The 26,250-nt window shown below is 37.6% G+C and overlaps 2 protein-coding genes across 2 annotated transcripts in view; one reads left to right on the forward strand and one right to left on the reverse strand.

The window, feature by feature from the left end:
• RAB5A (RAB5A, member RAS oncogene family) overlaps positions 1–14,048 on the forward strand; it is a 27,762-nt gene extending 13,714 nt beyond the window's left edge. The window contains exons 3-7 of the mRNA XM_009288602.1: positions 1,124–1,374; positions 6,181–6,332; positions 7,319–7,441; positions 9,316–9,409; positions 12,428–14,048. Of these exons, the coding sequence (XP_009286877.1) occupies positions 1,212–1,374; positions 6,181–6,332; positions 7,319–7,441; positions 9,316–9,409; positions 12,428–12,543 (648 nt within the window). The 5' untranslated portion in view covers positions 1,124–1,211 and the 3' untranslated portion in view covers positions 12,544–14,048. The remainder of the gene's footprint in view (positions 1–1,123; positions 1,375–6,180; positions 6,333–7,318; positions 7,442–9,315; positions 9,410–12,427) is intronic.
• Positions 14,049–14,090: 42 nt separating this feature from the next.
• On the reverse strand, positions 14,091–19,886 carry PP2D1 (protein phosphatase 2C like domain containing 1). The gene is made up of 2 exons (XM_009288601.2): positions 18,863–19,886; positions 14,091–15,354 (listed from the first exon to the last, which is right to left on the reverse strand). Exons 1-2 carry the CDS (start codon positions 19,884–19,886, stop codon positions 14,102–14,104), a joined length of 2,277 nt encoding a protein of 758 aa, XP_009286876.1. The 3' UTR covers positions 14,091–14,101.
• Positions 19,887–26,250: the final 6,364 nt, after the last annotated feature.

The raw sequence follows: 26,250 nt of genomic DNA on the forward strand, positions 1-26,250 counted from the left end.
GGTGGGTGGGTGTTGGTTTGTTGGGGGTTTTTTAGCAGAAAAACAGAAGCAGATGTTTCTCTCGCTGAGAGCTGAGTCACCATCACTTAGGTATATTTCCTGTGGGTTCACTTGGAACTTTGTTTTGGGAACCGGGAGGAAAAAGAATACAGAAAATCATTATGCCAGTCTTTCATACAGCACTGCCTACCTGCAAAAAGATTTAATATCTACTGTTAAGTGTGTAAAAGCATAAATCTTAGGCTCAGAAGTGATACCAGCAGAGGCTTAAGGCTTCCCTGTCCATATGAACAAATATTGTATTTTAAGGAGTTTGAAAGAAGAGTAGGTAGACTAAGCAATACACTATTCATACTTGTTCTTAACAAAGATCTCTGTGAATATTGATCTGTTAGGGCATGTGTTAGTATTGGAAATAGCAATTTATCATCATATGATAGTTCTCTGGTGGCTTGCACAAAGTGATCTGGAATTCTTACTGGTCAAGGCAATCCATTTTTCTACATATGGAAGGCTTTGGATTTTTGCTCCTCAAAGTACAATTGTTAACTAGAGAAGGTATTAATAATTTGTATGTCAAGATCTTCTGTACTTTTATTTAAGGAAATTGCATTTGATATATGTGATAGAAGTGAATTGATGAAGTATACTTGCAAAGAACTTGATGTGGTGATTGAGTTTTCCCAATTTGCTCAATTTTTTAGCATCCTTTAGTGGTGCTGACTTCGGAATATTGCTTAGCAATAGCAAAATTATGGAAAAAAATTATTTCTTGTAATTTGATATTTTACGAATAATGTGAAAGTCTGACTCTGTTGTGTTATACTTCAATCTTGATATGTTAAGAAATAAGAGACTGAAGTCTTGCAAGAAGAAACATAATTAGATTTTAATGTCCTAATTTGAAGCTTTAATGGGAAGACTAGGTATTGAAGAAAATTGGTTCATTTGTCATAGATTTTGTCTATAGTTGACATCTTGACAGCAATGGTAGCTGTACGCTGGACTATTGACTTTGGTAAATATTAGGACAAGTTATATGTAATCCATGTTGCATTAGCGAATTAGATTTTTCTTACTTGGTTTATAAATCTAATACCACCCACTGTCTTTTCATAAACAGGTTGTTACTGGCAGAAGCATCACTGAGATCTGAATCCTGGAACTTGCTTTCAAGAGCTTGAAACAAAGGACTTCTTTCTAATTTGGGCATGGCTAATCGAGGTGCAACAAGACCCAATGGGCCAAATGCTGGAAATAAAATTTGCCAGTTCAAACTAGTACTTTTAGGAGAGTCTGCAGTTGGCAAATCAAGTTTGGTGCTTCGTTTTGTAAAAGGACAGTTTCATGAGTTTCAAGAAAGTACAATTGGAGGTAAGAAAATTATCCTGTTAATTTGTTTCACGTTGAGTTTATATTGTCCTTGCCCTTGACAACCTTGAATGTAATGGCACTTTTAGAATGGGTCATTGACAGCAAGGATCAAAGCTGAGCCCTATGTCTCTAATTGAGAACCATAACTTCCTAAGCCAAAAGTTGTAGTTGGCACAAGGTTGTAGCAAACATCCATGTCAAGCGGAGAAAGCAAATGTGTGCTTGAACTGCACAGTTTTGAAATCTGGGCTTGATGTTACATTTTGTGGGTGGATGTGTGGCTGTTTTAATCGTGCTCTATGCTTAATGCATGAAATAACTGCTTAATAAGAATTAAGAACTTAGTTTCTATGAAAACAAAGTGCTGCATCTTCCAAAAAGGTTGTGTTGTCATTTATGCATCCTGGCTTTGCTTTTGATTTGGGAGAACTTGCTGCATTTCTGGATACACCTTTCTTTGTTAGTAATCACAGAATTTAATGTGCTGTTTTTACATTTTGTGACTTCAGACAAAACAGGTGCTGGCTACTAGAATTAAAAAAAAAAAAAAAAATCTTTTTAACTGTGAACTGATTTTATCCCACACCCCCCCCCAGCAGATTTCTTGTTATATTATATGGTGAAGTTGTTTGTGCTTTGAACTGTATTCCTCCTTGGAGAAATTTAAACTTATCCTAAAACTACCTAATGGCATACAGACTTCAATAAAATACGGATTTTATGGATTGATAAATATTCTCCCTGTTGCTGCTTGCATGAATCAGTCTGTTTCATTGTAATATTTATGTGAAGCCCTTTCAGTGGTCTGTATGTGTCTTTACACATGAACAGTTGTTGAAATGTAAAAAATCTACAAAGCTTACAAAAATAAATACAAGCTGAATTTCATTGCATCTTTTTTTTTACCCTATTTCTAGCTGTTACATGTATTTTGTATATCTGTCAGCATAAATGGAGACCCACTTTTTTTTTCTTCGTTAGCAGTCTTACTAATGCTCACTTTTGGCTTTGTGCATTTTCTAATGGCTTTAGGATAAGTGTTAGTGTGAAGGGTTTCTGTATTATCTCATACAGCTATGTGGTAATATGGAGAGCATTCTCAAAGATCTATAGTGAATTAACTTCCCAATATCAATGTGCTTTTTGGTTAAAAAAAACACTGTTAAAATTAAGTGAAATTCATTGTTCAATTTCAGTGATCTCCAATTCACTTAACCTGCTTTTTATTTTTTCTTGTTGTAGTGTCTGGGTAGAACTAGGGATAACCCAAACCCTGTTACACCGTTTAAAATCTGTACAGAAGTTAAACGAGAGCTTAAGTTCAAGTTCAGATATATAGAGTTTAGTGTAATCTCTGTATTAACTTGTGCCTCTTCTATATAAAATAGAAACAAGAAAATGCCATATAATACAGCTGAGAGATATTAAATGTAGCAATGTTGGGATTCCGAAAAAGTTTTCTATAGAGAAAGCTGTCTAACTCTGTAGCTTGTAGTTGCCTAAGGCATAATTTTCTTTGTACACAGAAGGGCCTTTTAACAAAGAGAGGCTTATGTGCATTGTGAATCTGAATAAAAACATCTGAAAGAGAGTGCAGTTAAAGGCAGACATGTTGAATTGTATTGGTGTGTTTGATAACTAGACTTTGCCACTTCAGACTAGTGTAGCAATGCCTGTTAGTGGCTTAAGACAAAAGTATGGCTGTTAAGGATGATAGGCTTTCAGATAATTAACACAGCTGGTTAATTGTCAATTTACTTGCAAGATCTTGCAAGAAGAAATTATCCTAAAACTACCTAATGGCATACAGACTTCAATAAAATACGGATTTTATGGATTGATAAATATTCTCCCTGTTGCTGCTTGCATGAATCAGTCTGTTTCATTGTAATATTTATGTGAAGCCCTTTCAGTGGTCTGTATGTGTCTTTACACATGAACAGTTGTTGAAATGTAAAAAATCTACAAAGCTTACAAAAATAAATACAAGCTGAATTTCATTGCATCTTTTTTTTTACCCTATTTCTAGCTGTTACATGTATTTTGTATATCTGTCAGCATAAATGGAGACCCACTTTTTTTTTCTTCGTTAGCAGTCTTACTAATGCTCACTTTTGGCTTTGTGCATTTTCTAATGGCTTTAGGATAAGTGTTAGTGTGAAGGGTTTCTGTATTATCTCATACAGCTATGTGGTAATATGGAGAGCATTCTCAAAGATCTATAGTGAATTAACTTCCCAATATCAATGTGCTTTTTGGTTAAAAAAAACACTGTTAAAATTAAGTGAAATTCATTGTTCAATTTCAGTGATCTCCAATTCACTTAACCTGCTTTTTATTTTTTCTTGTTGTAGTGTCTGGGTAGAACTAGGGATAACCCAAACCCTGTTACACCGTTTAAAATCTGTACAGAAGTTAAACGAGAGCTTAAGTTCAAGTTCAGTTATATAGAGTTTAGTGTAATCTCTGTATTAACTTGTGCCTCTTCTATATAAAATAGAAACAAGGAAATGCCATATAATACAGCTGAGAGATATTAAATGTAGCAATGTTGGGATTCCGAAAAAGTTTTCTATAGAGAAAGCTGTCTAACTCTGTAGCTTGTAGTTGCCTAAGGCATAATTTTCTTTGTACACAGAAGGGCCTTTTAACAAAGAGAGGCTTATGTGCATTGTGAATCTGAATAAAAACATCTGAAAGAGAGTGCAGTTAAAGGCAGACATGTTGAATTGTATTGGTGTGTTTGATAACTAGACTTTGCCACTTCAGACTAGTGTAGCAATGCCTGTTAGTGGCTTAAGACAAAAGTATGGCTGTTAAGGATGATAGGCTTTCAGATAATTAACACAGCTGGTTAATTGTCAATTTACTTGCAAGATCTTGCAAGAAGAAAGTTACCTTGTTTGCAGAAATTAACTAGCATTTTATGGTGGTTGAAATGTTCCTTTCAACAAAAAACAAGAGGATGTCATAGAATAAAACCTTTGCTATAATTCTCTTCCTGAGTACATCACTTCATTTATGGAGCGTGGGTACATTCTTCTGTTGAAGAGAATGTCTGTAAGAACTTCAAATTTCACTTGTTTAACATCTTGTTTCTGCCTTGGAGAAATACAATATTGAGCTGGTTCTGATGAGGAAGCCCTTAGTCTGATGCAGGATGTATGTTTTTTTCTCTTTATTTTGGTTCTGGGCTGCTTAGGGAACTACCAAGAGGAGCCTGTTTTACCAGTGCTTGGATATTTAGCATTTAGAGAGATTTATGGTGATTTAACATTGGAACATCAAAGCCTTTACCTTCTCCAACCTGCCTGCTCATCTGTGATGGATGCTAATACCCCTGAAGCAGGAACACCTGACCACTTAACTAGTCAGCTTCTGTATGGTAGTTACAGTGTCCTTTATAAAGCAAGATTGACTTGCTTTTGGTTTGCTGTAATAAGTTGAGTTGAAAGTTGCAGCAGTTTTGGAATGATTCATAGGCTATGATGTCTTGGAGTATGTGGGACAGGGTAACATTGCAGGTATGCAAGGGTTATGGGTCAGTGCCTCTTCCAATGTTTGATTTAAATCGGCCACAATCTGTCAGTATGCTTAGTGATGGGAGTCCCCAGTTCAGCCAAGTAGGGGGCTTCTCTTAGCATTTCATCAAGCAGAAGGTCTTAATTTTTTTTCTTGTTGTTTGTTTGTGGAAGGAGCAAGGGCAAGCCAGTCCACAGTATTTCACTAAATATCTGTCATGACTGGAAAAACAACTCCAAGCATTCATGCTGGATTGCTCAAACTTTCATCTAAATTCTTGGAATTGTTGCATTTTCTGCTGTGTATGTACTGTAACTGACAATGTGACTATAAAGCAGGTAATCAAGACAGCTTGTCAGACCACTAATAGTTGTGTGCTTATTTTTAAACTTCAAAAGCTAAGGTAGAACAGATGGCTGAGTTAAAACTCAAAGGGTTAAGACAACCCAGTAGAAGGAAATCTGGCTTTTCAGTGGTTTTTCCCCCAAGAAAATCTTGAAATTCTAGCTTAGTTCTGTAATATGGGTTTCTATATTGTGTGGGTACTCACCTCCGTATTTCTAATATATACCTTAATCTGAATGGAAAAATCTTTACTAGGAGTAACTGTTTGAAGACTTGGAATAAGTTACTTACTGTTTTCTGTAATTCAAAGATCATTATTTATGGTAATGCTTTCAGCTGTAGAGGTAATGGATGCAAGTTTCCCTGAAACTGCAGGCTGTCAAAATTATACCGAAATTAATTCTTGATCACTGGCAAAGTCAAAAATATGGCTGGTTTAAGAACAAGAACTTTTGAGAAATGATTCTTTCTTCCGAACCCATTAGCTAAGGTAGAGTTGTCAGAAGCTGAAAATCAAAGCTTTAAGATACTATTCAAGTAATGTAAATGTGTAGAACTGTAAATATCTGAACTGTTGGATTATAGCATTGGGATGCTGTTACGGGTACTCTGTTTATTCTGTTGAAGCAGGATGAAATATATCTAGAAGACTTAAGGCTTGTGGTTACTCAGTTTCACTATTACAAAAAAAAAAGGAATTCCTTCCAATTATTGCTTTCTTATGTCTTTAACTTGAGGAAAGACTGGTTGTTTAAATAACTGCTCTGTGTTAATCAGAGTTACTGTCTATCAGTTAATGTTTGCTTCAAGCCTTCTATATTTTAATAATAGGCTTGAATTGTTTAAGGAAATCATATTTGCATCTCTGTGAATGTAATTTTATATGAATATAGAGATAGAAGCAGACTTCTGGTTTCAGCACCTCTGTCTCTTTTGTAGCTGCTTTTCTAACCCAGACTGTATGTCTCGACGATACAACGGTAAAATTTGAAATTTGGGATACAGCTGGGCAAGAGCGGTACCACAGTTTAGCACCTATGTACTACAGAGGAGCGCAAGCAGCTATAGTGGTATACGACATTACAAATGAGGTAAGTACTGTACTAGGGAGGCACACGGGGGATTTGGAAGTTAGCACTCTTGCATCAATCTCTTCCTTAATTTTTCTCACTGACTTGAGTGAATCAATTCATCATTTCATAGAATGACAGAATGGTTTGGGTTGGAAAGGACCTTTAAAGGTCATCTAGTCCAACCCCCCTGCCATGGGCAGGGACATCTTTTACTAGGTCAGGTTGCTCATTTCATGTTAGACTATGTAATGTTAAATTGTGTCTGTAAACTTTTCTTGCCAAAAAGACTATTTCTAGGGTTTTTTATTGTATTAAAAAAAAGAGAAAGCAAATTCTGTTGTAAAAGTGTTTCAAACCCACCTTTAAATCAGTTCACCAGAATTGAGCTGTTACACTCACCACATTGCTGGTGGCAGTTTATTTCTGATGTGAAAGATATTATTTTAATATTGTATTATTGCAAGTTACGGGTAAGGATTGGAAAGGTAGCACAAGCCATTGAGACCAAAACCTAAGGTTATTTGATTTCTTTTTATTTGAACTTAGATCAGATAGGCTTCACTTGTTTTTGGTAAAATGAGACTTAAAAACCAAAATCCTCAAAAAAACCTTCAGAAACCCTGTACTGTAATAAACAGTGCTCAGTAATTAGAAAGTGTTTTCAGACCCTTTTGATATAGCTGTTCATAAACTTGATTCTTCTAGAGGAGAAATTAAAATTCCTATTTTCTCTCTTAACCGCTTCTCTTTCCTTACTCTGTCTACATAAAGATCTTCCTATCTTTACTTACTTTTTCAGCATTATCCCAGCTAAGCACATTTGAGAACTAAGGTAGGAATGTTTCATTTTAAAAGCTCAGTTGGCAAGTTGGAGTGTGCCTTTGGACAAAGGTAGCAGCCTTGCGTTGGCCTTTTGCTTGAAGTATAGATAACAGAGATTGAGATAATAGGTGAGTACAAAAGGATGATAAAACTCAGTTGCATCATTTTGCGATCATTAACAGGAGTCGTTTGCCAGAGCGAAAAACTGGGTCAAAGAACTTCAGCGACAAGCAAGTCCTAACATTGTAATAGCTTTAGCAGGAAACAAAGCTGATCTAGCTAACAAGAGAGCTGTGGATTTCCAGGTATGTACATAACTTCTGTTTATAGAAATAGCATTTTGTTGGAATAGAAAGTAAATAAGCCTATGAGGAGCTTGTATGCATAGCCTAGTTAGTTGTTATAGAGGTCATGCTGTTAAATATAAATGTCAACTGAGACTAGTTAAATTATACATGCTACTGAAAAATCTATTTCTGTACAAGTGATATGTAGCAATAGACTTTTTTGAATAATTAAGTTTGACTTTGAGGAATAACTAATTTATTTGCATATCTTTAAGGCTAATTGAATTTCTGTTCTTTGATGTGACATCTCCCTGTCTTCTACCCGAAATTACCAGTAACTAGAGTTTCAATGGATGAGACAGCAGTAACTCTCAGTGCAAACCATTCTCTCTGACTTTTCAGCAGGAGAATTTTGATTATTGCATGATACAAAGCTGATTGATGTGCTTAACTTGCTTAGGCTATACTGTTGAAGCAGTGTTCAAGTTTTAATTGTGCTTTTCATGGCATTCTTCTTGGTTTAGTGGATATATCTGTGCTCTCACTGCTATATTTTATCTTCTAGAAAGTTTAACCAAGTCATCAGAAAATAGCTTCCAAACCAAATAAAACTTACTGCAGGTGGTTCTGGTCCATTCATGATTGATTGAATTTGAATTAAGATCATATTTATTAGTCATTAATTCTCTTACCGTTTTAATCTGTAGTTGGTGTCACCGTGTGAGATACTGCTGTGTATAGTAATGAATCCTTTTGTAACTATAGAGTTGGACTATGAAGGTTAGCAGTGTGTTAGATATTTTTCTGCCAGAATTCAACAACTTGGTTTTCTAATTTTATACTTACATGTCAATTGTAACATAAAGCTGTGTGACAGAAGACCTTTGTGTTTTGTGAAAAATTGTGGTATTTAACAAAAATTTCATACACGTGTGCAGTCAAAAACTTAATCAAATTTAATTACCAAAGTAGAACTACCTTTACTATTTTTTGTACAATTACAATCTTAGTATTTTTCAGATGTTTGGGTTTTTGTTAATGTGGATTTATGGGCTCCTTACAGGCTTGACAATCCTTTCTCATTGCAAAGCACACTTTAGATTTCTAGGTATTGGTTAATGTGTTATTTCAGATACAATTACGTAGATCTTAGCTGATGTCACTTAAATGAATAGAGAATGCTGTAGATTTTTTTGTCATCATAGGCATTCTATAGTTTGGCTTTTTGCAGATTTCCTATTGAATGCCAAGGCAGTTACAGAACCACAAGAACCTGGGGATTCTCAGCTGAATTGGCTAACAGGAAGTGGCAAAAATACGAAACTTTTTATAAAACAGTGTATTTCAGATCAAAATTCAGACTGAAAAGGGAGATAACGTGGCAAGATATTTAATACCGCTTATTTGCTTTATAATTGTGAATTTCTATCAGGATAATGAAACTGTTCTGATCCATCTGCCTCAATAGTTGAAAGATTCAAGATAGTTCACAAACTGCCTTCTTTCCGGGGTAATAATAGACTTTCTGACATTTTATGGCACTTCTTGGAGCTTATTCATTCTTGCTATCACAGCTAGTGTTCTAGATCAGGGTTGTCTTTTTAATAAATATTTTTATTGATTATTTAGTTTTGCCTGAGATTTTTCCATCTGGGTATTTTTAAGATGAGTAAGGATTTGTAAGATTACATTTCTAAATTTTTAGCTGCTTGAAGTAATTGTTAAGTTCCTCATAGTTGATGAATAACACATTGTCATGAGTGTTTCAACAAACTTTTTCTTTCAAAATGGTATAGAAATTGTTCCCTAGTAGCAATAAAAGTACAATGTGTAATGATTGTGTGATTTTTTTTTTTTTAAATTAAGTAATGCATTCTTATTTTAACTTTCAGGAAGCACAGGCTTATGCAGATGACAACAGCTTATTGTTCATGGAGACGTCTGCCAAAACATCTATGAACGTAAATGAAATATTCATGGCAATTGGTGAGTTTATGAACAAATTGAGAATTTAAGGGAATTCTTTTCATGAGATTCATACCATCACAATCTTCCTGACCCAAGATCTCTGTTTTTCACCTAAATTATTTCTGGCACTGAAGTTTCCTTAGGCCCTTTCAGATCCTTTTTGATGTTCAGAAGTCAGATAAACTTGCTTGAAGCACAGTTGCACAGCTATTCTGCCAAGCACCAGAACACTTGAATTAACTTGGAATAGCTAAGATAGGTTACTTTTGAATTCTGTCAGCAAGTTCCGTGTACCTGTTTTGATTCCATGATGAAAACTTGTACTACTTCAAGTTCAAGCAAAATTAAGCTTTAGTTGTTACATATAAAAAACCCCACCTTTCCCATGGTATAAGCAACCATAAAAAGCTTTACATAGCTTTTCTTAATTGTAAGATGTACTTGGCATTTGTTAATCACATTAGTGTAAGAATGTAGGTGAAAGTGTATAAATGTGTGCCTTTTGTTGGTATGTTGTTTGCAGCAGATTCCACACTGCCTTGGATAGGTGCAAAACCTGGAATAATGTACCTTTTAGGAGACAGTGTTAACGGAAGCTGGAAACATTTCAAAATGGGAGAATGATAATGGACTTGCTTAAAAAAGAGTCAAGTATTAATTTTAGTCTAAAGAAAATATTTGCTAAGTATGCTTTTGTGTTAAAATTTTGTTTGAATTCCAAATGCAGCTATCTGAAATCCAAAAACTGTGCCAAAGATGACAATATGTGCTTAAATTCAATGTCCAAGTATAAGTAAAGGACACTTCATGTGAAAAGTAAATTTACTAATATATTTTTTTAGCCCTAACATAATCTTAGAGATTTCTGTAAAGATGCTAACATTTAACAGTAAGTAGGGATTACGAAGAAATTTTGTGAATTCCATTGATAGACACAAAATTGTATTTCATTGTTAATAAAATTTTGAAAGTGGAAGAAAAAGCATGCATTTTTAGGTTGGTCACCAACCTATTTAGTAGTAACCTTAATCACAGTAGTGGCTCTGCTACTGGGGAATAGTAATGCATAGTGTCAAATAACCTTATTATTTGTTTCATGTTTTCCACTACAGTGACCTCTGTCCCACTTTTTGTGAAAAACAGCATTGCTATCAAAATTAAATGTTTCTAAAGAGCTCTTATGTTCTGCTTTCCAAGTCAGTAAAGCAGAAGGTAATTTGTAGTGTGGTTCAAACTTCAGTAGATGCAAATTAAATTAAATTATCACTATAGCAACATTTTATAAAAAGTACTTGCTTCATATTAACTATAAATACTTGGGGGGGGAAAAGCACATAACTATGAGTCAAAAGTATATTTTTCTCATAAATGCTTGAAATAAGCCTGCATTTAATGATACAGAAACACTCAATTACACTGTTCTGGTGAAATTTTAAAATTAATTTGTTTAAAGGTGCAGTTTGCATCTTGTTTAAAAAAAAAAAGAAGAAAAAAATTAATCCCCAAAATCTGATGAATTTTTTTTGTAATTTGATATATCAACACTAATTCTTACCTCTCCATGTTTTAATGAAGTATACGAAGTAAATTTGAGAAAACAATGCCCAATTAGTACCTGGGTATTTTGTCTGCAAGGTTGGTTGTCCATGTGAGTATTCTTTCACATCGATGGGTGAAATTCAGCTTTGTCAGTGCATCAGAACAAGATCTCTGCAGCAATGGACCCTGAAAGGAAATCTTGACGAGGATATAAGTTTTGCATGGAATTTGGAATGGCCTTTTGCACAACATGGATGCAGTTCTCAGGACCATGTGTAAATACGATCTTCAAAAATGGGAGAAAATGAAAAATGAGAACATGGACAGAATTGAGGGATGCAAGCTACAGCTGCGTGTAAATTGACTGCTTTAGAGCTCATTCAGAACTTCCAGTTAAAAAAATTCACCTTAAATTATAGTTCTAGAATGTATCTAGAATTCAAAACGACAGTGCTCTGAAGGCATTTTTCTACTGGTGCTTTGTCCCTTTATACTGTCTCGACAGCTTAGTACCACGTGAACTCTTGGGTTCTATCACAGAATCATAGAACAGCCCAAGTTGGAAGGGACCTTAAAAGACCATGTGGTCCAACCTTTTGTGGGAAAGGGAGCCTAGATGAGATTGCCTAGGCCCCCGAGATTATCTAGCACCACAGCACATCTTGTTGATGTGTACTCTGCTGGTTTTCTGGCTGTTATACTTGCATTTCATTCCTTTTAGGAAAAGTTGTTCTTTAAAAAGCTGGCCAAAGTAATTACTTTGGAGTCGAAGCATGCAGCCAAACTGTAGAACAGGGATGGTTGTTGGGTCTTGGTTAACGTGGGCAAGACAGCCCCACAGAAGTCCTTTTATGTAGAACTTAGCTTTCTCTCCATCAGAACATTCCTAGGAGGAGCTACTGCTCAGAAGGGTAACATTTGTCACCCTTATTTTTCATGTCAGGACTGAGGAGATAACCTGGAGCTAGAAGGACAACAAAGAAATTGTCACAGTCAGTTGACTCATAAGAGCTGGAGAGAAGAGACAGCTTGAAAAAAAAGAGGAGAGACTTGATCTAGTGCTGAGGGCTGTTTTATATGTTGTATGCAAATACTTATTCTGGCTAGATAGCTGGGCAGTAGTTTGACCCATTTCTGGGTTTTGTGCCTTTTCATTCTTTCTGTGTCTTTTAGCACTAACATCCTGATCTTAAAGCCTATTCTGTGTAGGTGGATTCCCCCAAGAGCCACCATTTACTGGCATAGCATACCTGTGCAGATACATTTTACTGCTCAAGTTACTAACGCATTTCACTCTTGAAAATCATAGATGATGTTAATGATTAAGAAGTTAAGTGTCTTAGCTTCTTTTATTACCAATGCACTGAATCAAATCAGATTTTACAGTGATTATATTGATATGCTTATAGAGTAGTTAGTGTTGACTGTTTGTGTACTCAGGTGATTTAATCTTAGTACAATCTCAGTTTTGACTCTTATTTCTTGTTGATTTTATAGCAAAAAAATTGCCTAAGAATGAACCACAGAATGCAGGAGCCAGCTCTGCTAGAGGAAGAGGAGTAGACCTTACTGAACCCACGCAACCACCCAAGAGTCAATGTTGTAGTAACTAAAACATCAATTGCTTTAAACTGTTCTGAATATTCTTCTGCTTCCTAACTGTTAATAACCATGGAATTGGAGTGCTTAACCTGGCCCAGTACATCTTCCAAACAGCGAAGAGACTTACGATAATAGTCAAGTTCATGATACAGAGTTTTCTTTTGACCTAAAATTTTAACATGCATGTATCCACCACTGGCTGTAATGTTTCAGCAGTAGAGGAGAGATGGAAGCGGAATAAACTTCCTTCAGTTGAAAGGTTTAAAAATCACTTACCATTAGGGGTGTAAAAGAACTACTTTTCGTGGACCTAATTGGCCAGTTCCTGTAGCCTCAATACTGATTACTGTTATAATAAATAGAATTGGGACTTTTCATAATTCTCAATTGTGCTTTAAAACCTTTTTAGAAACAGGGTCTAAAAATTACTTAAACTTATTCACAGTATTGATGCAACCAGTTGTTTCTGCGGGTATCTACTGTTTAGTTATACATTCCATAGTTTAATAATTTAATTACAGATAATACTTGCATTAACAATTTTAAGAACCCTATGCTTGCGGGAAAGTGGAGTTTTAGTTGGTACACTGTATGTAAATTCTATCAGCCCAGTTAGTTATCTAAAGGAATTAGTGATAAATCAAGTTTAACTTCATTTCTAATCTGTTCAGAGGGTACAGACCAGTAAATTCAACTTTACGACTTAGGGGTTTTTTTTTCCTCTACAAACTGTAAGAGCTCTTCAAGTAAAATCACAACAAACTTGGTGTCTGTAACTTCTTTCTTGTTTTTGATCATTGCTGGCCATTACAGTTTGTTTTTCCCCTAAGGAAAAAAATAGTGCACTAACGATTATGTACATCCAACTTGATTTTAAATTTGGATATTAATGTACTGTAAATAGGTACTCTGCATTGTAGTCTACATTTGTTTAATACTTTCTGTAATATTTAAGAGTTGCTTAAAGGTATACAGAATGTACAGTTACTTAAAGCTAACTTTTTTCCTCTCTAATCAAAGGGGGTTCAAAGTTCTTCCTTTATGGCTAGAACAGTAATAAATGATGCTCCTGTATCTGTAACATAAGTATTGCTGTCTGTCAGTAATGAACTTTGCAACTTTGTTTTCCAAAGTACGTTTTATTTTGATCTGTCCAGTATATTGCACTAATTCTTTTAGTTATTTTCATTATATGAAATCTACCAAGTGTGTCAGAAGAGATGAATTAGTCTATTTAAATGTTGAACTGATAGCAGAAACTTACTTGTGCAGATTTTAAATTTGCAGTAATCTGGGTCTAGCAAGGAAAATGACAGTTCACCAGTGTTTAGTTTTATATTGAGGTGCTCAGGTTTGAATAAAGTGGTTTAAAAGAAAAAAAAAATTTTTGATTACTGTTTCTTACTGAGAGTTTCAGAAGGTTTTATTGCATTTGCACAGTTCCAGACAAGATGTCTGATTTACTATATGGGTCAGCATTGAAGATGATTACAAGTAAATTCATGACACAGCTAAATATAAGCTTGTACTATATGTACTGTGGCACTCCAGTTATCCTAGGATAAATTTTTAAATATTGAGGTAATTGGGTATCTTATTGCATCCATTTAGAAGTACAATCAAAACAGTAATATTATCTCTTGAACCTGCAGCTAATGCAGTCTTTACCAGCTGTTCACTAACGTAGCTTGCTGCGTTGTCATAGAGTGTCTCAGCGGTGACTCTGCCTCTTCCTGCAGTTTGTGATTTGCAATTGGACGGGTACATTTTTGTGTCCTCTTCAGACTGTGGTAGTGGTTTAGAACCCACTGGTGATACAGTCTTTAGCAGTTCTTGACCAGCATAACTGGCAAGTTTGTCACAAAATATCTTGCAGTCTATTTTTTCTGCGAGTTGTAGACCTGAGTCATAATTAGATAGGCATGCTTTTATATCTTTTGGGGGCTGTTTCATGTCTTTAGACCCTATTGCCAGTACATTCTCTGGCAGCTGTTTATGGGTGCAACTTGGACCTCTGGCACAGAAAGTGTCAGTGTCTGTTTCTTCTTGCACTGCAGTCTGTGACTGTGGCTGAAAACTGTTGCATAGATAAACTTTTCTGTCCTGAAACCGTTTCAGTTCTTCAGAGCTACCTTTTGTGCTAGAGTTGGACTCTTTTATTTCTCTGTTCTGTGAATTTACTTCATTGTTACTGAAAACAGACAGTTCTGGATCAGCTTGATTTTTGTGGTCATCAGTTTCCTTAGGAACTCCATCTTCAGTTTGCAAATAGTTCCTCCTAGAACATTTTGGCTTATTTTGTTTCAGGTTGCCTTTTGAGTCAGTGAGAAAAATGTCCGTATTGGAATACAGTATCTCTATTCCATTTTGCAGATCTTTAATAGCCTTTGAGTCATTTAAGTTGTCTTCAGTGAGGGGCATCAAATACTGACACACATATGGAGAAGTTCCGTTTTGTTGAACACTTTCATACATTCTCAAATAACGAGTGAATGTTGTTAAAGTTAATGCAAGTACTTCATTGTAATCCAAAACCTCCCAAAGCCCATTAGAAGCTAAAATAAGAAACTGACAAGTATCATCAATAGGGACAGATACAGTATGAGGTACAGGTATAACAGATCTTTTCAGTACTGGATCTCCGTGATGTCCAAGACCCCTTGTAGTTCTCAGGTACCCCTCTACTAATCCGTCTGGTTCATTAATGCTGATGTTTCCACCATTCTGAAGTATGCGTTCTCTCTCGCTTACGTTAGAAGTGCTGTGCTCTTTTGAGAGGCAGTGACTCTTTCCATTTTTACATAAGACTGCATGTGCATTACCTAAAATTGAAATAAGATATTTGCATTATAGCATACTGATTTTTTTTTTAAGATACTGCTGTTACATTAAGAGTTAGTCTTTTGCGAAGGACTGGGGAAAAAAACTGAGGTCATAGTTCAATTATCTACTGCCACAGGCAACAGTATGTCCATCAATGAATCTGGCTCTATTTTGCATGAAAGTTTTCTGTGTTGTTTTTTTCCCTCCCATTCAGAAGACTATTCCAGAATCTTATTTTTCTGACTGCAACTAAACTCTTATGAGGAGTCTTAAGCAACATTTCATTCAGCTTAAAGTGCAGTCTGAAATGTTGCACCTTGACTGTTATCTAAGCAAGAGTGCATATTTTTCTCAAATACTTTTTTTTTCCCTAGGAGAGTGTGTGCTTTCAAAATATTACGGCTGAATGAACTCATCAAGAAGTTTCAGGTTCAGACTATTTTTAGCAGTATAAAATTTCTAGTACCTGAAAATAATTTGGACATCATGTAGAATTTAGTTTACTAACATGATGCCTTAAATCTCTTCCTCGGTTAAGGGACCCAAGGGAGCAAGAGTTCTCACAGTCATCCTGGGAAGTTGAGGACTAACTTCTTTCCTTTGGTGGGAATAGGTACTTTACCTTTCCCTCAACACTTTTGAAATCTGCAGGGTGAGAATGAAAAGTGTTAGAAATTGCAGCACTGCAGGTGACTAGTCTTGTCAGACTTGAATGCAGAGCATAAAGGAAAGCAGCTCTGAAACAAAGTGGTGTATTTGAGATCCTCTATGGCTACGCTGGGAGAAGACCATTTTTTGTGTTAGGGGAGGTGATCGGTCTGTTCCCGTGTGTTGGCATGAGGGCAAAAGTGATGTATTGCAGAAGGAACTTGAGTGGGATGGTAGCTTTCCAGACACTAAGCTGGCTGCAGTGTGTTCATTTATATTGTAATTTTAATATCATCTGGCTAGACTAGGGCACAGATCTCTGAAAAGTGTTTATAAGTAGGCACTGCTTACACAGTAGTTGTATTTCTTGGGCAGTATCGGCATTGTCTCGTGTAGGAGACAGCTAAGTGTAGTCTGTGTGAAGGCAGATTTCTCTAGAAGGTGATTCAGAATATCAAACTGAAAGACACACCTTTTTTACTGGTTATAGAATGTAGATGCCTTAAGTTATGCTGTGTGAATGTTTCCTTGTGCTTGCTCCCTCCTCCTTCCTCTGATTTCCATGGAGAGCTAGAATATTGTCTAAAATTTCCTTTGAACCCTCTGAGTAAGACCACCAGGTGTAAGCCTAACAAAGGGCGTAATAAAACCCATGTGGAACAATTTAACTGCAAGAAAGAGTAAAATCTAGTCACTTTTGGATGCAAGTCTCTTGTCTGCAAACCAGAGACAGGGCAGAAGAATTGACAAAAACTAGCTGACCTATCAATGTGGGACTAAATGAAGAAGACAAAGCTGGCCAATGCCACCATCTCCTGCTCCGCATATCTGACCATCCTCTTCAGTTGCTTACCTGGTGTGAAGGAACATGTCTATACTTCTGTAAGAACACGTTCCTGGGAGGAAAATGAAGCTTGATGTCGTGCAAATCTTTTTCTTTGATGTGATATATTTGGTGGAAAATTAAGTGTATTAGATTAAATAAATGTGTATTTAGCAGTGGTTCAAAAATGTGGACTTTAATCATAAAAGACTTAAAGTATCTCTGATTAGCAGAGCTTGAGTTTACAGTATCTTTAATTGCAGCCAGCATAAAACCTCACCTGGGAGGGAAGGATGGAGGCAGGTAACTAGAACCAGAAAACTTAGGTTGGGTGAATGCTCTACCAAATTTTCTTACCTTCATCTTACCTCTCAAGCTCACTGTAATAAAAATGGGTGTCTTCCCCAATAAGGTGAAAACAAATGCATCTGAAAACATTACAACCTTTATGTGAGTTAATACTGTTTTCTGTTAAAGGTGTGACTGCATCTCCTGCAAGACTATCTGAGCTAGTGCTAAGCTACCAGTTTTGATACCCGTAACAGTAAAGTTCAGGTAGCTGCAAAAATGCTTGTTTGAGGCAGAGAAAGTATGGCTATAGCAACAAGCGTTGGGAGAATGGAGGAGAGGAAGGGGGAGGAGAGGGGACAGACCACAGTTACTTCGTTCAGTGTCAGTGCGTGCTCAGGTTGGTTTATAATGTTCCTCAGACTGGCAGAGGATTGCATATTATTGTTAAGCAAAAATATTCTTTTTTTTTTTTAAATCTGGCATCAGTTTTTTCAAATGTGGAATATGATAATTTTTTTTGCCTCTTAAAAAAAATAAAGCCTCTCAAATGGTTTTCCCTTTCCCTACCCTCTCAAATGGTTTTCCCTTTCACTACTGATCTTTGACTGTCTTGATTAATTTCAGTCAAATTTCATATGGAGAAATATGAAGAAGTCTTACAAGTTTTGTGAATACACTCATCTGAGGAGGAAAGAGTGCCCCTGTTGATGGAAAGTTGCAGTGTTAGCACACTCCTTACTAATGCTAGGGAGAGCGATAGAAAACTACTATAGTGCTGGGCATGTGCTTCAAGCAGAGGCTGGAGGACACTAGAGAATATAACCGTAGACACAAATCCATTTGAAACTATTCACCTAACAGCTTTTTTTTTAATATGATTCTGCTTGTGTACTCCTTTATGGGAAAGCAAATGTCTTGCTTGTAATCTTACAGCAGTCTTATGTACACAAGAGAAATTAACTGGTAACAAAAATCACCAAGTGGGAAGATACGATGAGCTGCGAAGAACTGCAAGAGCTTTGTCTGGTGTTTCCTGCAGCAGGGCTGGGTGGAGAAACATTAGGAATGTATCAGTGTTTCTGATTGTAATTAATAACTGATTTTCTACGCTATAGAAAGGCAAAGCAGGGTTCTACTTCATAAGGAAACAAGTCTGAATAGATCTTCCATAACAGTAAACAGCAACCAATTCCTATTTCAGAAATTAATAATTCAGGTGACGCCTACAGATCATGTTTTCAGTTTGCTGGTAGCAAAATGTGGTGGCACTTAGTCTCAATGAAACAAATGGATAAGAGGAATCTCTTATGCATGTTTCATTGACACAAGGGATTTAAGATCTAAAATCAGAAGATTTTAGATCTGCCTGCCCTAAAATGATGACATCTTAAACCTCTCGATTTAAAAAAAAAAAAGTCCTTACTGCTCTTACAGAGGTCGCTTGTGTATTACGGAATGCTTCCTAACTGTGTCTTTCACATCAGTAAACTGACTTTACTGCTTTAAATCAAATATCATATTGAAGCTACTTATCTTAATAAGCTTAATACTTATTGTCTGATACCAGTATCAGTTGCAGGGGAATTTACCATGTCTCGTTCACATTGTCAAGTTAAAGCGATTGCTGCTTTTTATCTCCAGATATCTACTGCCAACAAATCTCTAGCTTAGCTTATTTTTTCTTTTTACTGGGTGGAGAAAAAAAACAAAAAACTAAAAAAAACCCTGGTGTGGAATGTACATACCTATATTAGCAATGTGCAGTAACCCAGCAACGCCTTTGGCTGTCCTGGCTGATGGACTATGCGTGGTGTTTTCAGAATGTTTTCTTTCGTCTTCCTCGGTGCCATCTGTCTCTTCGCTGGGGATTCTTTCCACCAAACAGGTAACCACTGAACAGCCACTCCAGCGAACTTTGGAAACCTCATTCCTTCCCAGTCGTAAAAGTCTATCCATTCTCCAGAAGGACTTGGCATACGCTTTGTGAATCCATTCATAAGTATTGGTCTTGTCGGTCTCGTCATTGCCTGGTTTCTCAGAGAAAATCTTCTCTTTTTCCCTGTAATCTGCCTTGATTACCGTGGCGAAAGAATCTAGAATTTGCTGTTCATCCTTACTCTTTTTGTAGGAGGAATCCGTTTGAGCAAGCTGGTCAAGAAGTAAAAGCGGAAGCTCTGCTGCAACTGTTTCTGCAGCTGTCACACCGTGAGAGCCATCAACTAACCCCAGAAAACACGTATCTGACCTATTTCCATAGTTGTTGAGCACAATGAATCTGTCTTCCATGTCTCCCTGCCATGTGGAATTTTTATCTTGGCAAATTGCTAATGCTTTTATTAAAGAATTATTTACTTCCTTAAAAGTGCTGGGATTGTTAATATTAGCAAGATTACAATATGATGTAGGAGTGTGATTATCCATAAGGAATTCAAATGAATAATCAATTTTCTGCCTATATGTCTCAGAATATTTAGGAATCTTGGTCAATTTTGAAATTAGTTTCTGTCTCTGAGTCAGAAGTGTTTTGTTGTCAGTCTTTCTTTGTGGGCTAGCAAAGCCCAGCAAAGTTAGGGCTTTGTGGGTTTTTTTATGATAAAGAAGGTGGTATGGATATATTGTTTGTTGACATGCAGAGCAAAAAATTGAAATGCGCTTGGAATCATCGTTCTCACGTGCAATTGTGACTTTCTCCAGATAATCTTCCTCATCTCTGGAAAGTTCAAAATCAGGTGGGTTTGTTTTGTCCTGAGATCTTTCCTCCCATGTCATTCTATAAAGGAGTTGAATATGTTTAGTGTTTCCATATTTTCATATTTCAATATTTTAATATTAGGTAACACTACATTTACCTAAGCCTTGTTCTCACTCTCTTATAAACTCTGAATTGCATCATTGTGTACTAATGCAAACATGGTCAAGAAACTGGGAAACCCATGTGAGATTGTATAAAAATTGTAACTAATAACTATGTTAAATATCAGTAATACAGCAAATTTAAGAAGTGAAAAGCTTGGAAATACAGAGTTCGTGGCACAACTTAGATTATGCTTGTACCTAGTGAGGTTTCAGTCAGTTGTTTCCTCCTTGTGATTCAATGCATAGCCCCTGTGCCTTCACACTGTTAGAACTGTAAATATGATGTTCCTCATCAGGAACATACTGTTTATCACTTTCCAGACACGGTAGTGGAGTGTAATTCCTACGTGGAAAAAAAAAAAGGCATATTCAAGATTAAGATAAAAAAAAAATCTACCAGTCTTGCGTGGAAAATATGAAATGGAGTCAGAAGCATTGGTGTATCTCTTTAAGCAAATCTCACTCTCATTGCTATCAGTTTTAGTTGTGAGGACTTTAGGAGTCGCCCAGAAAAAAAATTTTTTATACCATTGTATTTAGGCACACAGAAGATAAATTACATTTATGTGGACAATATTCTATTTTTTTCTTACGTATAAGGGCTAGATTTTGCAATGTTCGTGTTCCTTTAGTGTAGGATGGATTTTGAATGTGTCAGTTTCTGAATCAAGAAAGCATAATGAAGTATTATCAAATAGACCAAGCAGTGTTTGAGCTTTTAGGTCTGTGGGAAACACCCCTGCTCCTTGAGCTGCGAGACCTGTGAGCAGCAGCACATGCCCTCTGAATTCTCCAGCCATCAGGATGGAAGGAGAGGTGCACTTTGCAACAGAGCTCGCGGAAGAGCAACGAGGCTGAAAATGTGGAATTGAGGCCAGGTACTGTAAGGACATCAGAGGGTCTAGTCAGCACAAGCCCCAGCCGAAGCTAATCTCTTCCTCCTGTCCCCATGCACCTCCTTTCTCCCACTTCAGCGCCTTGCTCCAGACTCCCTCTTCAAACCAGTCTGTCTGTCCTCAGTCTCCTTCCTCGATACTGTCTTACCTCCCGAGTCCTGGGACTTCCCGTGTTCCCCGCACGTACATTCTCTCGAATATCTAGTTCCAAATATCGCTCCTACTGCTAGCGATGGGGATATGTGCATAAAAAGACACCTTCGGTCTTCTCCTGTTGTTAGCGAAGGGAGCACTGAGTGCCAGGACAAAACGCAAGACTATTGCTGGGTCTGACACCTGGTGCTACAAACCCAAGAGCCAGAGCTGTAGAGTAAGGCCTAGTGAGGCACCCCCTGATAGAGGCCAGCCGGTGCAGAGGGGACTGCCTGAATTCAGCATCCACACACTGGCATGTCTCCACTCAGCCACTGGCAAACTGATGCTTCTTTTAAAATACTGTAACTTGCTTTGATTTGGATAAATTTACAAGAATGACAAAAGGTGCACCGCTGATGCCATCTCAGCCAAATTTCCAAGCCCTAGTTTAAAACCTGACGGTCTTGGAGGTTCTTTATAAAATAGTTATTAGAATTTTGGTTTAATACATGCAAAACAACATATTTTTCAAATCATATTCTCAGAAACAGCTAAACCATATTACCTGGAACTTTTTCAAATGTTCTGCTTCCGGCTTGGAAAATTTCAGTACGAACAGTTAATATCTGGCAGTGTTTTAAGTTACTGAAAACATGAGGCAACCCTATTGGTAGCAGCACTAATAATTCTGCCTATAACTTGAAATGAGTAAGAAACCATGTAAATATCAATGTTGCTTAGGCAGTAGATGAAATTGTTTGAATGGCATCTGAGTCCTACAAAATGATGTGCAGCTAAGCCTTACAGCTGTTTGCAGAACATCCTCTCCCCCTAAATCAGCAACATTTGTTAATTGTGTTTATTTAGTGTTTAGTATTTATGTGTGTGTGGATGAGAAATCAGGCCAAAATGTATTTATTACAAACTTTTCTTATATCCTCTCTTCTGAGATTTCTGACTTTCAGTTAACCTCTGTTGAAATCATAGAATTGTTTGGGTTGGAGGGGACCTCAAAGGTTGTCTAGTTCCAGCCCCCCTGCCATGGGCAGGGACACCTTCCACTAGATAAGGCTGCTCAAAGCCCCGTCCAACCTGGCCTTGAACACTTCCAGGGATGGGGCATCCACAGCTTCTCTGGGCAACCTGTTCCAGTGCCTCACCACCCTCACAGTAAGGAATTTTTTCCTAATATCTAACCTAAATATACCCTCTTTCAGTTTAAAGCCGTTACTGCTGTCAATCCACCACCAGGGCAAACAGCAGTGGTTTAGCAGTGGTAATATTCCACAGCCACATTACAAGAGTAGCCTTTGGTAATTTCATCCGGCTTCAACCTCATCCATTTTCTGGGGCTCCCTCTTTAAACTTGATAACAGCCACGCCTTAAAGTAACTATTTTGCAACTGCTGTCTCTTCCAGGATTTCAGCTGGGAAGTACATTTTCTTCTCTCGCTATTTCTGTTCGTCACCTCTGGGTTATAAGCATTTCCATGATTTGTTTTTCAAGGCATGCATTTTTCTCCTGTGGTGACAGTTGTTTGACAAAATTCCTTCAACTGTTTGAGAATTACAGGAGCATTAAAAGACAAAGCCCCAAGCTCCTCCAGCTCCAATTAATCTTAAGACATCTTAAAGAAGCAAGTACCTCTGATCAGCTGAGGTAGACCAATTACAATTTTTTTAATAGCAAATCTCTTCTGTAGAAAGTAATACTGACTAAAGTATTAGTAGAGCCACTTAAAAAACCTGTATGACACTGTAGTATACCTTGTCCTTGCGGAGGTGAGCTTGCAGGTGGCTACAGCTCTCAGTCTGCTGTGGGACCAGTTTATGGGAAAGTCCATCTCTCCACAGGAGGTGAGCATCAGCCTCCTTTAGAAATGCTGCACCACTTTAGCAGGGCAAGTTAAGGAGATATGTGATTAAAATTGCAGCAAAAGATATGCTTGTGCAGACCCCTTTTCCTTTATTCTGCATAGGTTGAATTTGAGACTGGGAGATCGCACAAGCCTCTTCACTGCTGTCATCGTGATGATGCGTTCAGGAGTGAGAAAAATTAGGACTAATATATACAGAAAATCTGGTAAGCTGCTTTTTGTCAGCCTTTTAAATATGAACCCATTTTATATTTGGTGTATATAAAAGCCCCTTGGATTAGAGACAGGAAACCGAGAACTTTCAACAAAATGTTAGTTTGACCTCAGTAAACTTAATTCTTAACAAACATACTTTATAGATGTTTATATCTCAGTAAGTGGCTGTAAGTGCTAACAAATCACAATTTCAGAGCACCAAAACTGTCCCACTTTATTACAATGTGTAAATAACCAGGATAATATACATAATTCATGCAGAACAACAAGATATGCTACGACTCTTCAGTTGCAATCATTTTGCTCATAATTATTAAAAGGGCAGCCCTGATGTTAGTTTTTTATAGTATGCATACACTGCTTACGTTAATAGCTGAAAACCTTGTAAAAATGAAATAAAAAAGGAAACATTTCCTTTGTTGATCTCTTATGAAGTAAAAAGATTAGGCAAATAACCAGATAATATACATAATTCATGCAGAACAACAAGATATGCTACGACTCTTCAGTTGCAATCATTTAATTATTAAAAGGGCAGCCCTGATGTTAGTTTTTTATAGTATGCATACAGCATACACGTTAATAGCTGAAAACCTTGTAAAAATGAAATAAAAAAGGAAACATTTCCTTTGTTGATCTCTTATGAAGTAAAAAGATTAGGCTGTATTTCCTTCTCTCCTTGCATTTCCCTCATCGGGAACAGATACAGATTTGCAAGTTTTTTGCTGTCAGGTTAAAGGATAACAGTGAAATACCGACAGCACAATACATGAAACGACTCTTCAGTTGCAATCATTTTGCTCATAATTATTAAAAGGGCAGCCCTGATGTTAGTTTTTTATAGTATGCATACACTGCTTACGTTAATAGCTGAAAACCTTGTAAAAATGAAATAAAAAAGGAAACATTTCCTTTGTTGATCTCTTATGAAGTAAAAAGATTAGGCTGTATTTCCTTCTCTCCTTGCATTTCCCTCATCGGGAACAGATACAGATTTGCAAGTTTTTTGCTGTCAGGTTAAAGGATAACAGTGAAATACCGACAGCACAATACATGAAGCTAAAGCACTCTCAGCCTCAGAGAGCAAAAGATAAAATTCAGCTTTTTAGCTCGCTGCAGTTTCCCTGTGCCTATTTAGGGAGCCAAAACCCAGCACTGTTTAATGTTCTGAGCTGAAAATAGAAGCAGATAAAAAAAAATTAGAAGAGAGAGAATGGGGAGGGAACCACAGTTTGAGATTGTGTGCGTTTTCAAGGGCAAAAGTCCTATTTACCGTTTGTGTCACAGGAAAGAGCCTCTTGGTCAGTGCTTAGTCCTGCTGCTAGGAAAGGGAGGCTGCTTCACCTCTCTGCCGTACGCTGCCCTGTCTGTGAGGGGCAGAACACGAGACTGCAGGCCAGGGGCTCGTATAGCAGAGGATACCATCATCCCAGTAAACCTTGTATTTCTGGCAACCTTCCCTAGCTGTGGCACTTGGGAGTTGCTTGCTGTTCGTATAGCAAGGCAAGATTATTTTCTGTTTCTACAGTTTGGCACTACAATCTCATTTTTTAATTAGTGAAGATGTCACTAATTGAGCTTCAAGGATCCAAGATCTGATTTGTATCCAAACAGCAGAGTCCCATATGCAGTCATCTCCCTCTGACACATGCCATTCCTGTCTCCTCCCAGAGTGTGCTTCTTCCTCGCTTACCTTTGTCACAGTCAGCACTTAACTTACTCTCTAGTCCTGAACTCCTTCCTCCACGACTTTTGGTTTATTGTTGTTATGCGCTACATATTTGTGGTCTTAGAAAATAGTGACTATTAGAGATGCTGAAACCAGCACTGGGAAGATGCCTGCTTGTGACAGGAGGAGGCAGAGAAGGGCTGTGTGATGTAAAATGGAGGTCACAGTCTACCCGAGCTTCTCATCACAATATTATCCACTAATATGTATAAACAGGCCTCACTGCTGCAAATTCTTGCTGAATGAGCACCACCTTCCTTGCTTGTCTTTTCCCTCTTCCCTGCTTTACTTTTTGCCACGCCTTTTCTCTGCTCGTGCCTCAGCCAGCACTTCTCTCTCGGTCCCCCCTTTCCCACGTGCCTGTGATGCCACGATATGGCTTCGTTGCCTCCACTCATTCAGCTGTGCTCCTCTCCTCCTGACCGATTTCCCTCCCCTCCGCCCATCACACAGTTTGGCAGCAGCACCTCCCATGGAAAATTGTTCACGAATGCATCATACCCACTTACAGAAACTGCGGCGGGGACTCTCGGCATCGCCAGGACTGTCTTTCCCCGAGCCGCAGTGTGCCTGATGCCACTGGTCCCTGCCAAGGAGCCACCACAGGTGGCCAGTGGGGCTGTAGTATTTGCCATGGTGCAGCTTGACAGTGCTGTGCAATGCATGCCCTGTGGCACAGCCTGAGCCAGCATCTGCTGTGCAGGTGCTGCCTTTAGCAAGTCCCAGTTTTACATGGCCACCTTTGGCCAAAGCAGCGAAGAGCTAATATCTTATGTGAAAACTCTTATGTAGCCTTTCTTAAATGCATATAACCCCCCTGAAAACAGCTAGTATCTTATGTGAAAACTCTTATGTTTTCTTAAATGCATATAACCCCCCTGAAAAACTCTTCACCTGAAAAGACAAACTTGTTTGCTAACCCAGCAGCCGTGCCCTACACCTTCCACCAGTTTTAGCAGAGCTGGCCCTTTCATTCTCCAAAACCATCTGCAGAGGGAATGATGCTGAAGGAACAAGACATCTTCTCCCAAGTAAGTCAACTTAGGTGTGCATAGTAGCCTACTTACTGTATCCCCAGAAGCAATGATGCAGCTTCAAGGAAGTTTTGTTATGAAAGGCGTGGCAAGAGATAAAGATGAACCTGGTGAGTCACAGGAGCATGCCGGGGGGCAGAGCCTGCCTTCGGGACTTGGGAACACTCCCACCCCTAGACCTGATAATAGGCAAGAAAGAAGGAAGTGATTAATAATTAAAATAATTATGGAATAAATTAAGGTTATGGAGCAGATCATCTTGAGTGCCATCACGTGGCACGTACAGGACAACCAGGTGATCAGGCCCAGTCAGCATGGGTTTATGAAAGGCAGGTCCTGCTTGACTAACCTGATCTCCTTCTGTTGACAAGGTGACCCGCTTAGTGGATG

Source organism: Aptenodytes forsteri, unplaced genomic scaffold (genome assembly GCF_000699145.1).
Source record: "Aptenodytes forsteri isolate BGI_AS27 unplaced genomic scaffold, ASM69914v1 Scaffold9, whole genome shotgun sequence".
Lineage (NCBI taxonomy): Eukaryota > Metazoa > Chordata > Aves > Sphenisciformes > Spheniscidae > Aptenodytes > Aptenodytes forsteri.

What these genes read in the sequence shown, in the direction of transcription:
- PP2D1 (XM_009288601.2), bottom strand. Translation starts at nt 19,886, where the DNA reads ATGACATGGGAGGAAAGATCTCAGGACAAAACAAACCCACCTGATTTT. An exon ending in ACTGCACATTGCTAATATAG is followed by an intron (nt 15,355 to 18,862) that starts GTATGTACATTC and finishes TTTCAATTTTAG; the next exon opens with GTAATGCACATGCAGTCTTA.